This window comes from Somniosus microcephalus, chromosome 10, assembly GCF_052327205.1.
Source record: "Somniosus microcephalus isolate GS21.2 chromosome 10, FLI_Smic_1.0, whole genome shotgun sequence".
In the NCBI taxonomy this organism is placed as follows: domain Eukaryota; kingdom Metazoa; phylum Chordata; class Chondrichthyes; order Squaliformes; family Somniosidae; genus Somniosus; species Somniosus microcephalus.
In genome coordinates this window covers 159,913,457-159,930,656 of record NC_140996.1, presented here as the reverse complement: position 1 = coordinate 159,930,656, position 17,200 = coordinate 159,913,457, and the positions used below count along the sequence as shown (strand labels likewise).

Genomic DNA, 17,200 nt, shown 5'->3' with positions numbered 1-17,200 from the left:
ATGGTTGCCTTTACTCCTTTTAGAGTCCGAAGTCCTTGTTGGAACACCTTCTTCCGCGTCAGATAGAATTTGTGACAGACGTCCAGGTGCGATGTCATCATCTTTTTTGTCAGTCACAGTTAGTGCCAGAATGGAATGCCAATCCAATTGTAGTTTTCGGATCCATTCACGTCCCAATAATGGTGGTCCTCCATCTCGTAGTATATACATGTATAGTTTCTGTGTTTCCTTTCCGTTATATTCAACTGGCACCCTTATTTTTCCTCTGGGGTAGACCTTTTGCCCCGTGTATGTCTTCAATACAATGGACGTGTCCTTTAAGGGTATGTGTGAGAATAGCCGCTCATAGTCTCGTCGATTCATGACAGTTAGGGCTGATCCTGTGTCCAATTCCGTCTTCACTGGGGACCCTGCTATCATGAGGGTGACCCAAATGGTTCGGTGATCTTCTTTTGCGATCACGTTGTGTAATTTTAAACAACTTAGTTGCCTGCTCCCAGAGTCCTTATCACTCTCCTGATCTTCGGAACTACTATCTGTCAGTTTCTTTACTTTCCTGTACTGTTCCTCAGTAGTTCTTGTCGTGTTGGTCTTCTTTCCCAACCTGCAGACTCTTGCTATATGTCCCATTTTCCCACATTGCCTGCATATTTTGTCTTTAAACCAGCAGTCCTTCTGCTCATGGGTTGTTCTGCCGCAGCGATAGCACTTTTCGGCTCCATACGCCATTTCGTTAGCGCTGTATTCTTGTGGTTTCTGTTGTATTTCCGCAGCTCCCCGTGCTGCTGCTTTGTAGGATACTGCCACGCTGAAAGCCTGTTCTAGCGTCAGGTCCTTTTTTGAAAGTAGTCGTTTCTGGGTTCCTTCACTCTGGAGCCCGCAGACAAACTTATCTCGTAAGGTGTCTGCCAGTCCTGCTCCGAACTGGCAGTGCTTCGATAACTTGCGTAGTTCCGTAAGATAGTCAGCATTGCTCTCATCTTTGTGCTGGTTTCTTTTATGGAACTTGAATTTTTCTGCTATCAGCAGTGGTGTAGGGCTTAGATGTTCCTGTAAGATATGAACAATCTCCTCAAAACTTTTCTCCATTGGTTTAGCTGGGGTAATTAAATTCCGCAATAGGCCATACGTACTCGCACCCATCAGATTTAATAATACCGACGCCCTCTTTCCATCAGCCACCTCATTTGCCTTGCAGTACACTTCAATTCTTTCCACATACGTGGTCCAGTCTTCTACCTCGTTGTCGAAAGCAGTGATACTGCCACTTTTCGGCATCTTGGGCGATTTTAAATGGCGCCTCCCGCGCTTTTGCTTCTTCCCCAATGGAATAAAATGGCACCTCCTGCGCTTTTGCTTCTTCCCCAACGGGATAAAATGGCGCCTCCCGCGCTTTTGCTTCTTCCCCTTACTGCCACGCTGCTCCTAGCGTTCTACGGGGTAATGGCAGCGACCCGCAGCTTCGGCGCATCTCGCTTTCCTTCCCCCCCGTTTGGTTTCTCTCCGCTGTCCTGTTCTCGAGCACCGACCGCGCCCTGTGCGCTCCACCCTCTCTCTCTTGTTTTCTTTTCCCGGCGACGCTGCGCGGCCCGATTTGTAGAGCCGCTCGATCGAGCTTGAGCCCACCGCAGTCCGGAAGGGTCAGCGCGCTACCTGGTACCAGCACGATTCGCTGGAACCACAGTCTCTCCTGCAATTCTCCGAACACCGATGGATTCTTTGGGCGGTTGCCCTCGGTCGACGCCCGTTGCTCAGACTACGACCTTCCAGGACCTTCCTTTCAGGCAAGATCCCCGTGAGATGATGCCACACTGCAGGTGAGTTCGAACTTACTCGTCGCCACTGTAAAGTCCGCGCCTCAATAATGCACGGACTTCGGGAGAACAGTTTAACAGGTACTTTACTGAACAAGAGGCAGCTTGAAACTGAAACTACAGAAGCCTGCTAGGGCCTTTTATACAGGGGTGGTCACTGCCGGTACTGCAGTCTAAGACCAGTTATTCCCTTAAAGGTACATACACAACAAAAGGAATGTTCTCTGATTGGCAGGATGTGACAAGTGGTGTTCCCCAGGGATCTGTATTGGAGCCTCAGCTTTTCATCATAGAAACATAGAAGATAGGAGCAGGAGTAGACCATTCGGCCCCTCAAGCCTGCTCCGCCACTTAATGAGAACATGGCTGATCATCCAAATTCTGTACCCTGTCCCTGCTTTCTCCCCATATCCCTTGATCAGACTTGGATGAAGGAATGGGGAGCCGTATATCCAAGACTGCTGACGATAGCAAGTTGGGTGGCACAGTAAATAGTGTAGAAGGGGGCAGAAAGTTGCAAAGGGTCATTGATAGATTAAGTGAGTGGGCAAAACTGTGGCAGATGGAGTTCAATGTAGGAAAGTGTCCAGTCATCCACTTTGGACCTAAAAAAGATAGATCAGTGTATTTTCGAAACAGCAAGAAGCTAGGAACTGTGGATAAACAACGATTTAGGGGTCCATGTACAGGTATCACTAAAAGCTAGTGGACAGCTAAAAAGAAATATTTAAACGGCTAATGGAATGTTGGCTTTTATCTCAAGAGCCTGGAATACAAAGGGGTGGAAGTTATGTTACAGCTGTACAGAGCTCTGGTGCGACCTCATCTGGAGTACTGCGCTCAGTTCTGGGCACCGCACCTCAGGAAGGATATATTGGCCTTGAAGGGGGTGCAGCGCAAATTCACCAGAATGATACTGCCGCTAAAAGGGTTAAATTAGGAGAACAGGTTGCATAGACTAGGCTTTTATTCCCTTGAATATATAAGATTAAGGGGTGATCTAATTGAGGTGTTTAAGATGATTGAAGAATTTGATCGGGTAGACAGAGAGAAACTATTTCCTCTGGTGGGAGTGTCCAGGACAAAGGGGGCATAACCTTAAAATTACAGCTAGGCTGTACAGGGGTGATGTTAGATTGATTGAGACTGCCCTTTCTATCATGGTTGCCAGATGACTGGGAAGGAAGGTTTAAACTTTAATATTGATGCTGGGCAGGTAGATGGAAAGTAGTATCATTCACTGCAGTTGAATAACTACATTGTGATAAGTTAAGAGAGGGAAACAAATTGGATGTGCAGTCTCCCCATGGCTACTCTCATATCTCATGCTGTCTAACCCAGATTAGCTTTGAGAGTGGCCTTGAAGCAGGGTGTCTACCTACTCTCTCACCCACAGGATGTTTGCAGCCTGAGGAATACTAGCAAAAGGAGAAAAGAATATTACAAGCCTTTGTAAGTAGTAAAGTTGCACTAAAAATCGTAAAGGAACACTCTGATGGCACAGTGGGTTACTGCACTTCTTTGTATAATACTGAGTCAGGTATACCAGGAAAGTCCCGGGTTCAATCGCATTTTACTAGTGAATGGGCTGTAGCAACGGTGACACTACAACTGGCCTTAGAGGTGCTGAACTAGTGAGAGGAAAATCAGTGAGTTTCCCACTTCTGGTCACTATCTTGTGAACCCTAAAAGAAAGACTTGCATTTATATAGCGCTTATCATGACCTCAGGTCGTCCCAAAGCACTTTACAGCCAATGAAGTACTTTTGAAATGTAGTCATTGTTGTAATGTAGGAATCGCAGCAGCCAACTTACGGACAGCAAGCTCCCACAAACAGTAATGTGATAATGACCAGATAATCTGTACTTTTTTTAGTGATGTTGATTTAGGGATAAATATTGACCAGGACACCATGGATAATTCCCCTGTTCTTCTTCGAAATAGTGCCATGGGGATCTTTCACGTCCACCTGAGAGAGCAGACGGGGGCCTTGGTTTAACGCCTCATGAAAAATTCTCATGTGTGGGCATTGCATGAGGACAGGATAGGAGCAGGCTGTGATGACCTTCAAGGTCAAGATTTATACATGACTGAGGTAACAAGCCTTTGTAAGTAGTAAGGTTGCACTAAAAATCGTAAAGGAACACTCTGATGGCACTAACCCGCACTCATGGAACCATAACCACCTTTGAGGATATGTAGTTATGGTACTGAATTAGCAACCCAGAAGTAGTGAGTTCAAATCCCATAATATCAATTTCTGAAAATTAGTTCAATAAATCTGATATGTAGGCTGACACCAGAAACTTGCCGATGAAAGCTGTCATGCCTACATGCCTTCTGCAGTTGCCTAGCAAGTCACACAGTTGTAAAAAGGAAAAATCATTCAAAAAGGGGGTAACTAGAAATGTGGCCTTGCCACTGTCACTCACATTCCAAAAGCAAATTAAAAAAAAACCTTCAGAAGAGAAGGGGAGAAAATTGGAGAGGGGCGAAGTGTACTTAATAGATTAACATCAGCTCCCACCCAAGAGTATCCTTTGTGGAAAAGTTGGCAATTATGCTTGGCTGCTTATTGATTCTCATTTTATGTACCAACTGTCATGTGTTGGGAATTGCCAATTCATTACTGACAACATAATTTAACATTTTCATTGGTCAGTTACCAAAAGCTGTATATTAAAATTAAATGATACGTGACATTTCAGTGCTAATATTTTCTAATCACTTCAGCTTAATATTGAGCTGAAGAAATTTAACATGTAATCCAGGAGGGCTGACAAAGCATAATGTAAGTTGTGCGTTACCTGCTTTTCTGGTTAATCTTTTCTCAGCCATCACAACCGTGAATTAAACTAGAGTATGGTACATTTAAAGGTATGTAACTCAGATATGTAGTAAAAGTTCTTTCAGATGAGATTCAAAATAAATAAGAGTTATTTAGAAAGCAGATGTTTCAGGATGTGGAAAAAAGTGGATGACCCATCCATGAACGTGCAACATGACCCAAACTGTAGTGATAGTGTATCGTGTGATTTATACTGCACTGATATGAACTTTTAAGTGAAAGAAAAAGGGGAATAACGGCTGAAAATTCACTGCCATTCCAGCAGACTCCCACCATAACTTCATTGGCCACAAACTCCACCAGGACCTGGCCAATGGGCCAAAGTTTCAGGGATGACCTTGTGGGAACAGAGTCCCTACCTGCCCCTACAAGGCTGTCAGTGTAAGGGAGCAGGGGCCAGGTTTGGGGATCTTAAATCAGGAGTTCCTGCAATCCAGCCATCAGTAGGGACCCAGTGTAGGGTTGGCACAACATGGGCAGTTGTGGGAATAATGTGGGGCTCCAGACTGTGATTAGAGCCTGACCATTCAAGACAAAGAATGCAAAATATTACAGAGAGTGTCTCTGGGGACAGTTTGTTCCCATTTCTGGGGGGCCCAGCAGTACTGCCTCTTGAATTGGCAAGTTTTGGCCAGCGTTTCTGGCTTCTTTGTCCGAGGGGCACCCCAGATGCACTCCAAAATTGTCAAAAGCAGCATTACTTGTTGCTCCTTCTCCTGACCCCATAAACTTTGGCAGGGTCAGTGGTGGAGGCCATAGGCAGGTACATTCTGGCACTTTCACTGGGATGCTCTCTCCTACATATTTTCCAGGCCAACATATTTTAAAGATACTGGCCTAGAAATTCATCTTGGGCGGTAGCGCAAAACGGGCATTATCAGATCGGCCACCTGTTATATGCAGCGGAGTGATTATTTGTACCACGTTTTTGACTCTATGCACACGCGCGCCTGTTTAGTACCGTGCATGTGCACTCAATCCGGTCGTGCATGCGCAGTACCCAACAGTGTGGTGGCTGCAGCCTGCACCACCACAATTTGCTCGGCTCCATGCAGAGAAGGTCAGGGGATCGGATGTGGGGGGGCGGGTGGGGGAGAGAGGAGAGGTGCTCGAAGGGGTAGCCTTGGGGAGCGCTCGAATTTGGTTCTAATTGCCGATGCCGATGATGCAACAAGCGGGCAGCAGTTCCAGGCCAGGTATGGCGGTGGGCCCGAACACTTGCAGAGGAAAATGATATTGGGAGGCAAAAACATTGACTGCCATCCTTGGTTGAATGGTGGACACCCGTGTATTTACCCCAAATGCCGTAGCTCTGTAACCAGAGCTCGAAAGAAGAAGAGAATAATGATCCAAAGCGGCCCTTCGGCGGTGCGGTTTTTCCAGCCTCACTGAAACCCAACAGGAGTTTGTAATCCCAGTCAGATCCGCAAATCAGAGAGGGGAGGCGATCGAAGGGGGGAGAGGAGAGGGGATTGGAGGGGGGGGGGAAGAGGGGAAAGGGGCTCGAAGGGAGGGTGGAGAGGAGCTCGGAGAGAGAGGAGCTCGGGGGAAAGGGAGAAGGTCAGGAGATCGTGGGGGTGGGAGGGGGGAGGTCAGGAACTCGGAGAAGGTCAAAAACTTGTTGGAGGGGATGCACGGTGAGAACATTGGTGGGGTGGAGGGAGAACGTGATCCAGATCTAAAGGAGGGGGTGGAATGAGAGCAAGAACCTGATCCAGATGGGAAGATAGATCATGTTCTCCCGCCCTCAGACCGCAGCGGTTCATGAAGGCAGCTCACTACCACCCTCTCAAGGGCAACTAGGGGTGGGCAATAAATAAATAAATTTTAAAAAATGTGAGCGTACAACATGCATAACATTACATTTGTGTGTTATTTGCCAGACTCGACTATTCCAATGCTCTCCTGGCCAGCCTCCCATCCTCCACCCTCAATGAACTTGAGCTCATCCAAAACTCTGCTGCACGTATCCTATCACACAGCAAGTCCCATTCACTCATCACTCCTGTGCCGCGCAGCTGTCTGGAGGTCCTGCGCAGCCCGTTAAAGAGACTGCACACCCAAAAAAAAAATTAGGGGGAATATTGTCCACCAACACCTTGATTTTAAAATTCTCATCCTCATGCTAAAATTCCTCCATGGCCTCACCCCTTCCTATCTGAACTCGGCAGTATGAGGGTGAGCTCTGTCTATTCTCTGAAAGCAGCAGTGCTAGCACTGTGAGCTCTGGAGCTGGCCATCACAACAAATTACACATTTCAAAGATCTTGATTACTCAGGCAGGCAGGATTTAATTACACATTCCAGACAAACTGCTGGGTGTGTCTTGTCCTCCAAGGGGACCAATCAGAACTTTGGTGTTACAAATAGTTATAGCCTATATGCAGCACCTGATATTCAGTTGCATTGACTGCAGTGGAACTGAATATCAGGTGCTGTGTATAATGGGTGGCCGATCCGATACCGCCCAAGATGAATTTCTAGGCCACTAACTGCTATTTATTTCATGCCACTGCCTGTGGGGAAGTTGTTCAAATAGGCACATTCTGAGGCTACATCATTGAGAAAAGTTTCTGTAGATTGGCAGCTGCTTGTAAACCCCGGTTCTACCTGTGAGGAAAGTCCAAGTTATCAAGGTTAAGAAAGCTAGCAGGAAATTTCTGTGCTTTTAATTGTGATGCCTGAAGTGTAATGGATGAGTATTAGATGTAAGACTTTTATATTCATATAATAATGGATTGCTCATGTTGTAGCTTACAAGCAGTTTACCTGTTAATTTGGTCTGCCCCTTGAAGGCTTACTTAAGTACTCCCAATGGGAATCCAGCGAATTGTAACTGTTTGTAAAGTAAGTTAATTGTAGGTCAGTAAATTGCTTGCAAATTTCAGGCTCTGGGTCAAAAGAAGACAGGCTGAAATGCCTGGCTTTATTTTTATTTTTTCAAAGTTATTTTTCATCTGTAATAAAGAGTAATATTCAAAGTTTGGTGGACATGCAGTAGTTGCAACTCTTTTATATATGTACTAGCCAATCTTCTGTAGTATATAGATCATGAAAAGTCATATGACATGTTTTAGGGAACAGGTGTGTTCTATCATCCAAAAAGGCAAGGACACGCTGAGGCTCCTTTTCACCATGATAAACTGCCTTTATATATCTTGTAAGAAGTCACACAACACCAGGTTATAGTCCAACGGCTTTATTTGAAATCACAAGCTTTCGGAGCGCTGCTCCTTCGTCAGGTGAAGTGGAGAAATGCATAAAGACACAGCTTGTATAGTCAGAGAATAATGTCAGATGTTTACAGGTAATCTTGCCATTTATCACACCTCGGCAGAGAGATAATCACAGCAATCAAAGGTGTGAATGGTGTCCAAACAGGTCAGTCAGGAAAACATTGGCCCAGTAATTCCTTTCCAAACGTGTGAGTACGGTCGGGGTACTCATGCGTCTGGCCGGAGGAAATGCCGGTTTTCAGCATGCACAGCGCATGCGGGGAAAACCGGCATTTCCTGTCCTCTGAACGAAGGGGTTCAGAGGCACAGCGCGTGCGACTGCACAGGCAGCGCATGCGCAGTGAACTTCGTCGATTTCATTCATGGATTCAGTGAGGTTAAGTCCTTACAACTTACACATGAAAAAAGCATGTGTAAAGTTGCTCCAGAGGCTGCGGAGGAAGATATATTTTATCGTGGAGCTTCTGAAAGGCAATATTTTTGTTTGGGAAAGGGAGGAAAGTTATTTTAAGAAATGCTGAGGTAAGTTTTAAAGTTTAATTTTTTTTTTTAAACAGATTTTCAGTACTGTAGGTAGAAGGAGCAATTGTGGCTGTGTGAATTGAATTTGCTGTGTTTATTAAATGTGAAAATGACTGTTCTAAAATGAGTAATGTAACATTTCCAACATTTTTAAGAAATAAACTTTTCATCAGTAATATATTCTTTTAAGTAATTATGTATGTATGTCCGTATATATTCCTTTACGTATATGTATATATGTATATATTCCTTTACTTATGTGTATGAATGTATGTATTTAATTATGATTTTCCAATAAGTTACTTTCTCTGAAAGTCATAATTAAATACATACATTCATACACAAGTAAAGGAATATATACATACATATACGCAAAGGAATATATACAGACATACATACATAATTACTTAAAAGAATATATTACTGATGAAAAGTTTCTTTCTTAAAAATGTTGGAAATGTTACATTATTCATTTTAGAACAGTCATTTTCACATTTAATAAACACAGCAAATTCAATTCACATAGCCACAATTGCTCCTTCTACCTACAGTACTGAAAACCCATTTTAAAAAACAAAAATAAACTTTAAAACTTACCTCAGCATTTCTTAAAATAACTTTCCTCCCTTTCCCAAACAAAAATATTGCCTTTCAGAAGCTCCACGATAAAATATATCTTCCTCCGCAGCCTCTGGAGCAACTTTACACATGCTTTTTTCATGTGTAAGTTGTAAGGACTTAACCTCACTGAATCCATGAATGAAATCGACGAAGTTCACTGCGCACGTGCTGTGCCTCTGAACCCCTTCGTTCAGAGGACAGGAAATGCCAGTTTTCCCCGCATGCGCTGTGCATGCTGAAAACCGGCATTTCCTCCGGCCAGACGCGTGAGTACCCCGACCGTACTCACGTGTTTGGAACGGAATTACTGGGCCAACATTTTACATGTCAATAAAATGAAAAATTTAACAATTGCACGATTTGCCCCCTCGCATCTGCGACTGAGGGTCCAAGGAGGTGCATTGCGCAAGAGGTCATCGTCGTACGTATCCTCACACTGTTCCCTTTCGGGAACTGTATGAAGTGGTGGAAGGATTTCTGGCCACGTTAACGCTCCTTCCGTGACCATAACCATCTTCATACCAGCCATTAGGGTGGTTAGTCCTATGGCGTGAGGGTTTTACGGGCTCCCACAACCCATCTGAGGGGGGGGGCCCACCCACACCCGCGGACGCAAGTATCCCGCTGGATGTCCACCCAGAATCTATAGTTGGAGCTCCGACTCCACTTGCCGGGACTGTCTGGAGCGGGGTTCGAAACCCTACTCCTTCTGGCCCAGCGGCGAGGATGCTTACCGCTACGCAAAAGGCCCACTCCGCGCAAAAGGTGACACCCATACGTTTCCTGCGCCTTTTCCCTCCCCGTGACTGGAGCCCTATGCTGCCACTTGAAAGACCAAGCTATCATCTGTCCTTTTTGCGGTGCCTTGGACTTCTCATTACCAATGATGAGCAGGCGCTGCGCCTCCACCTCGTTGAGGAGATTGCTGAGGTCATCATCAGTTCAATTGTGAGTTCTTTTAATGCCGTGAATTGTGCTCATTCCAGCCATTTCATGTTGCTAATCGGAGTGGGCCTTTGGCGTAGCGGTAGGATCCCCGCCGCTGGGCCAGACGGGGTAGGGTTTCGAACCCCGCTCCAGACAGTCCCGGCAAGTGGAGTCGGAGCTCCGGCTCTAAATTCTGGGTTGACATCCAGTGGGATATTTGCGTCCGTGGGTGGGTGTGGGTGGCCCCCCCTCCTTGTATAGCTTGTGGGAGCCCGTAAAACCCTCCCGCCATAGGACTAACCACCCTAATGGCTGGTACAAAGATGGTTACGGTCACGGAAGGAGCGTTAATCACAGCCATAAATACTTCCACCACTTCATACAGTTCCCCAAAGGGAACAGTGTGAAGACACGTGTGACGACGACGTTGCTAAATAAATAAATGGAATGAAAAAAATTCTTTCAGGGCTTTTAAAAGTCTTTAAATTGCTTTAATTCTGTTTAAAACTACTTCAGATTCTTCAAAATAATGTAAACGTTTTTAAAAGTTTATAAAAGTTACCAAAAGCTTCATAAAAATACCAAAAACCTATTTAAAATGCTGCTCTGCATGTAAAAATGCTTAGCAGCTTGTGAGAAACATTGGGGGCGTGTCCTATGAAACAGAGACCTCAAGGGGCGTGTCTCAGTTGCACAGCGTGCTCCAGGCTTCGCGCTGGCTGCACTCCTGGGCGGCGTGACGTCAGACGCTGCCCGGGATTCTTCTCTTTCAAAAAGGAATTCCAGGCGTCCCTGGAGGTGAACGGTAGGCGCGTCGGGTAAGTGCAGATCGGGGGCTTGCACGCGCGGCAAGCCCCCGATCCGAATTTCTGCCCCATTACATCAAAGAACAATGAGGTGGGGTCACAAGGGGTCAAATATTGCAGATGCTGGGGTCTGTATGAAAAACAAAAAAAAGACAAAAAACATTTTTTTTTGCTGGAAATCACAGCAGGTCCGGCCGCATCTGTGTGGAGAGAACAAGCCAACGACGACTCGAGTCTGGATGACCCTGCGTCAGGTGGGGTTACATGTAGCGTGACATGAACCCAAGATCTTGGTTGAGGCTACACGATAACATCAACGAGTTCCATCCCACCATCAAACTCACCATGGACTACTCCTCAGAATCGGTTTCATTCTTGGACACACGAATCTCCATCAAAGACGGACACCTCAGCACTTCACTCTACCGCAAGCCCACGGACAACCTCACGATGCTTCACTTCTCCAGCTTCCACCCTAACCACGTTAAAGAAGCCATCCCCTATGGACAAGCCCCGCGAATACACAGGATCTGCTCAGACGAGGAGGAACGCGATGGACACCTACAGACACTGAAAGACGCCCTTGTAAGAACGGGATATGACGCTCGACTCGTCGATCGACAGTTCCGACGGGCCACAGCGAAAAATTGCATCGACCTCCTCAGAAGACAAACACAGGACACAACCCTTCGTCGTCCAGTACTTCCCCGGAGCGGAGAAACTACGCCATGTTCTTCGCAGCCTTCAACATGTCATCGATGACGACGAACACCTCGCTAAGGCCATCCCCACGCCTCCACTACTCGCTTTCAAACAGCCGCCTAACCTCAAACAGACCATCGTTCGCAGCAAATTACCCAGCTTTCAGGAGAACAGCGACCACGACACCACACAACCCTGCCACAGCAACCTCTGCAAGACATGCCAGATCATCAACACAGATACCATCATCACACGTGAGGACACCACCCACCAGGTACATGGTACATACTCATGTGACTCGGCCAACGTTGTCTACCTCATACGTTGCAGGAAAGGATGCCCCGGAGCATGGTACATCGGCGAGACCATGCAGACAACGGATGAACGGACACCGCGCAACAATCACCAGGCAGGAGTGTTCCCTCCCAGTCGGGGAACACTTCAGCAATCAAGGACATTCAGCCTCCGATCTTCGGGTAAGCATTCTCCAAGGCCTTCGAGACACACGACAACGCAAAATCGTCGAGCAGAAACTGATAGCCAAGTTCCGCACCCATGAGGACAGCCTCAACCAAGATCTTGGGTTCATGTCACGCTACATGTAACCCCACCTGACGCAGGGTCATCCAGACTCGAGTCGACATTGGCTTGTTCTCTCTACACAGATGCGGCCGGACCTGCTGTGATTTCCAGCAAAAAAAAAAAAATGTTTTTTGTCTGTTTTTTTGTTTTTCATATAGACCCCAGCATCTGCAATATTTGACCCCTTGTGACCCCACCTCATTGTTCTTTGATGTAATGTTTTCCTGACTGATTTGTTTGGACACCATTCACACCTTTGATTGCTGTGATTATCTCTCTGCCGAGGTGTGATAAATGGCAGTTAGAAAGATTACCTGTAAACATCTGACATTATTCTCTGACTATATAAGCTGTGTCTTTATGCATTTCTCCACTTCACCTGACGAAGGAGCAGCGCTCCGAAAGCTTGTGATTTCAAATAAAGCTGTTGGACTATAACCTGGTGTTGTGTGACTTCTTACATTTGTCCACCCCAGTCCAACTCCGGCATCTCCACACCATGGCTTTATATATCTTAATCTTCAATACAAGGTTCATAGAATTCATGGCTTTCTTATTAGATATGTAAATTGTGGCAGGAGACTGTAGGGTAGCACATCTGTTCAAGAATGGAAAGGAGGTTAAACTGGGTAACCATATACCAGTTAGCATATCAGTTGTGGACAAACTCTTAAAATCTGCCATTTAAGGTCAAATTAGCGAGTACTTAGAAATGCATGGGGTAATCAAGGGCAGCCAGTATAAATTTGTTAAAGACGAATCATATTTGACAAATTTAATAAAGGTTTCTGAAGAAGTGACCAATGAGATAGATAAAGAGAATGCAGTAAATGTATGCTTTTCAGAAAGTAGTTGAATAAGCACTTGTTATAGGAGACTTGTTACAGATATAACAAGAAATGTAGCCACATGGATAGAAAGTTAGTTCACAGACTGGAAACGAAGCTCAAGGTTCATGACTGTTGCTCAGAGAAGGGTGGAAGTGGTGCATCTTCTGTTTAAATTGAAACAGAGCAGTTGTACTACTACAAAAAACAGCAATTCAATATAGCACATCCCAAGGTGCTTTACAGAGGAGTAATCAGACCAAAATGGATGCTGAACCAAAGGAGATATTATTAGGAAGGAGGACCAAAAGCTGGGTCAATGAAGTGGGTTTTAAGGAGGGTTTTAAAGGAGAAAAGGGAGTTGGGGAGAGGCTTAGGGAGGAAATTCCAGAAAGTGGGTTATAAACAGCTGAAGGTACGGCTGCCAATGGTGGGGTAAAGGGGAAGGGATGCACAAAATGCTAGAGTTGGAGGAACGGAGAGTTTTGAAAGGTCTGGAGGAGGTTACAGAGAAAGTTAATGCTTGACAAATTCCATAAATAAATGTAGTAAAAAATGAAATATAAAGTCAAGAGCACTGACACAATATAAACTGTTAACTTTATCCTCATGTTTTGTGGCACTGTCTGAACCTCTTGTTTTTGTGTTAATACCCTGTGGTGCAAAAATGGCACACAATACACAATATAATGATATCCTTTATGCCACATCCTTTTGCAGGTTTATTTAAAAAAGTATACTACATTTGTATTTGTATACGACATTTGTATTTTTGAGAAATTATCAAAATTCATCTTTTGAAGATTTAACCATGTACCTTGTAACAATGTAAACCAGAGTCTAATGAGGTGAAGAAAAAATATGGCAACTCTTCAATAAACCTGTGAACTAATTTGAAAGTAATGATTTATTAATGATTAGCACAAGGATGCAAGCCAAAACTGAAGGGAAAAAACATGCAGTGCGCTTAGTCCATAGAGGCAGCACGTTCTGTTCACTTGCTAAGCTTGAATCAGCTATTTAAAAAAACTTGCCACAGCTATCAATACTTAAAACAAATCCCACATCTGTTTCCAATAAAGCCTTCATAGTATTTTTTGGCTCCTAGTAATATCCATATTTACCTGTATTGCAAGTGCACGAGCTACCAATCCTCTAAGGTACTGCATCGGGTCTTCAGGTCCCTCCCATTTGTTCTGCCAGCTCAAAGGACACTGTATAGATAGAATTAAAAATTTAGAACACAATTCTTTACGTGATGAAGCTGAAATATTTATTCGGTGAGTGCCAAATTGTAGCTTTCCCAATCCTGGTTTTCCAAAGCAAACTAAATGTAAACCAAAATAAAAATGGTAATCTGAGATAATGATGAGATAATTGGTCTTTGGTACAAAATGGGCAACAGCAAATCGGCAGCACCTTTTACACCACATCGGTTTTTCTTTTCCATTGACTGCAATGAAAAAACATTTGGGTGGTGTTAGATGGGCTGGCGACTCACTAATGCCATTACATGATTTCACCAAACATCAATTCCACCCTTAATATAACCTAATAAATTGCACTTCATTCTTGTCTTGACCAACTATTTGAGTATTAAACTTGTCCTTCAATCCCTTTGGTGCATTTCCTTTTATTTCTTTCAGTGTTTAGTAACATCTCTAGCCGATCACTGTTGGCCACAGGGATTTGTTCGCCTTCCAACTATCAAGTTATTATGAATCATTCATCAGCACAATGCGCGGGACCTATATTTGGGAGACGTGAGAAGAAATCTAAAACTATCTCTATCCTTGTTGTACAACCATGTTTATGTTCATTAGCATTTTACACACTAGGTTGTGCTGCAATGTGTTTTTTCAAAGCACTGATATAATATTTAAGATATTTTACAGTTAATAGGGTCACAAGGACTGCAGTAATAATGGATTACTGATTCCTTACATAGGGTCTTAGACCAGTAAGAACAAAGCAGGTTTTACAATTTATTTCTAGGCTTACTGTAGTGTGAAAAAATCTTTCCTCATAATTTAAATTCCTGCTACCTGGAAACCTTGCAGCCCAAACGGCTTTCACATATATTTAATTAACTTATATAGAATGAAAATACTCACTTTCCTACTGAGGACATAGCATTAAAAAAACTTAGATAATAAATATTTCAGAAGAGGTCATTGCACCACTTTGAATTTTGCAAAAAAGGCCACGTTATTTTGTCATTTATATTCAAATAAAAACCTGTCAAAAGGCATTCCAAGTAAAGATATTTTGGGTAATTCATTAGAACGGCAACAATTTTAGATGAAAATTGTTCTTGACATCAAAGTCTAGCCATTAATTACTGGTAATGAAACCAATTATACAGGTTCAGTTACGAGTGACAATTTCTATAGACATTTACTGACATTTAAGTAAACTAATTAATCACTGGCTGCATCGAGCAAAACAACTCTAGTTGAACACACTGCTTTTATTATAGAATCTAGTCATCACTGACATTATACTCCAGTGGTTTCTATAGGTGTAGGTTCAATTAAAAAAATGAAATTTGTTCCATCTATCACTAAAAATGATAGCCATTCAACTGCCAGCCTATTAAATACAAGATTTTAACTGCCCCTAGTATTTATGACTGCATGGCTGTAAATGCCATATATGTATCATAAAAATGGACACAGGAAATTCTTTTCCCCAATTCAAGACAAAGTAATAAATATTGTTTTACACTATGGCATATAAAGTTTGATAACATCATGAAATATAATATATTCCACTCAGGGTGGTATGGCTAAACCACCATTGTTCCTTGAAAGAACTTGTAGTGTCCGTGTGTTGATAAAGACACTGAAGACAGGAGTTGGTTCACAGGTATTTACTAAACAAAGTCTGGGGGGGGGGGGGTTTCTAAAGGATATACACAATACACAGGCTTATATAGCCCAAGTGGCAATTACAGGCATTACGCACACCTGGGGCTCTTAAAGGCACATACGCCACAATTCCTCCCTTTTTAGCTAACCAGTACATCATATTTTAAGTAATTATTAATTACATGTTATATGCAAAATAATATACATTGCTGTAATTAATTAATTATAAGTTAGTCTCTCAGGAGGCTTCCTGACTCGGTCCGGATAACGCCTCAGGGGTGAAGTAGTTTCTGGTGGTGTAGTAGGCTCTTCTGGCAAGGCTGATTCGGCTTGAATGCCAGTGTCGGGTTCATCGGGTTCCAGTATCACCGGATCGGAGGTAGATATGGGTATCTCTGCTTCATCGTTAGGCGTATAGAGTGGTGGTGTAGGTTGTCCCTTTTTGGATGACTTTATGATTTGGTCAGCATGGCGCCTTATTATGCTTTCTCCGATGTCCACGGTATACATCAGTGGTCCTAGTCGTGTGCAGATAGTTCCAGGCTGCCATTTCTCGGTACGGTAGTCCCGGGCCAAAACTTGTTGACCTATCTGGAAGGTTCTAGTGGGCCTTTCATTCATGCCTTGAAACTGCCGGTTCTCCACGTCCCTTCTGATGTTGGGCTTGACCAAATTCAGCCGGCATCTTAGGTTTCTATTGAAGAACATCATGGCGGGAGTTTGGTTGGTAACCATATGTGTTGCATTCCTGTATGCGAACCAGAAGTTATCCACCTTGTGCTGAAGTTTTATGTCTTCATTACCCATGGCCTTTATGGCCTTCTTGAAGGTCTGGACAAACCTTTCAGCCAATCCATTGGTGGCGGGATGGTATGGGGCGGACGTGTAGTGCTTAACCCCATTGTTTTTTAAGAACTTCCTGAATTCTTCGGACACAAATTGCGGTCCATTATCAGAACAGATCTGTTCTGGTAGCCCATTCCTGGCAAATATGGTCCTTAATACTGTGATGGTTTTTTCCGTGGTGGTGGAGGACATCTTTATTACCTCCGGCCACTTGGAGTGTGTATCAACCGCGATTAAGAACATTGAGTCCATAAATGGACCAGCAAAGTCGATGTGTACCCTTTGCCAGGGAGATGAGGGCCACTCCCATGGATGTAGAGGGGCTTGTGGTGGAGCGTTTTGGACCTTCTGGCATCCTAGGCAGCTCTTGGTCATTTCTTCGATGTCTCCATCGATACCTGGCCACCATACAAACGCCCTGGCTAGGTTCTTCATTTTCACTCCACCCAGATGCCCCTCGTGAAGCTCCTTTAGCACTTTATCCTGGAGTTTGGGTGGAATCACCACTCTGGATCCACACATCAAGGTTCCTCGGCACACTGACAGCTGTTCTCTTCTTTGCGAGAATGCTGGCAACAGTGGTTCGCCATGTGCTGGC

The 17,200-nt window shown here is 44.2% G+C and overlaps 1 protein-coding gene across 6 annotated transcripts in view; it reads right to left on the bottom strand.

The window, feature by feature from the left end:
• Positions 1-17,200, bottom strand: part of dync2h1 (dynein cytoplasmic 2 heavy chain 1) — a 996,931-nt gene that overhangs the window by 62,405 nt on the left and 917,326 nt on the right. For all 6 annotated transcript variants that reach the window (XM_085999037.1, XM_085999042.1, XM_085999039.1 and 3 more), the window contains one exon: positions 14,011-14,100. In XM_085999037.1, the coding sequence (XP_085855163.1) occupies positions 14,011-14,100 (90 nt within the window). The remainder of the gene's footprint in view (positions 1-14,010; positions 14,101-17,200) is intronic.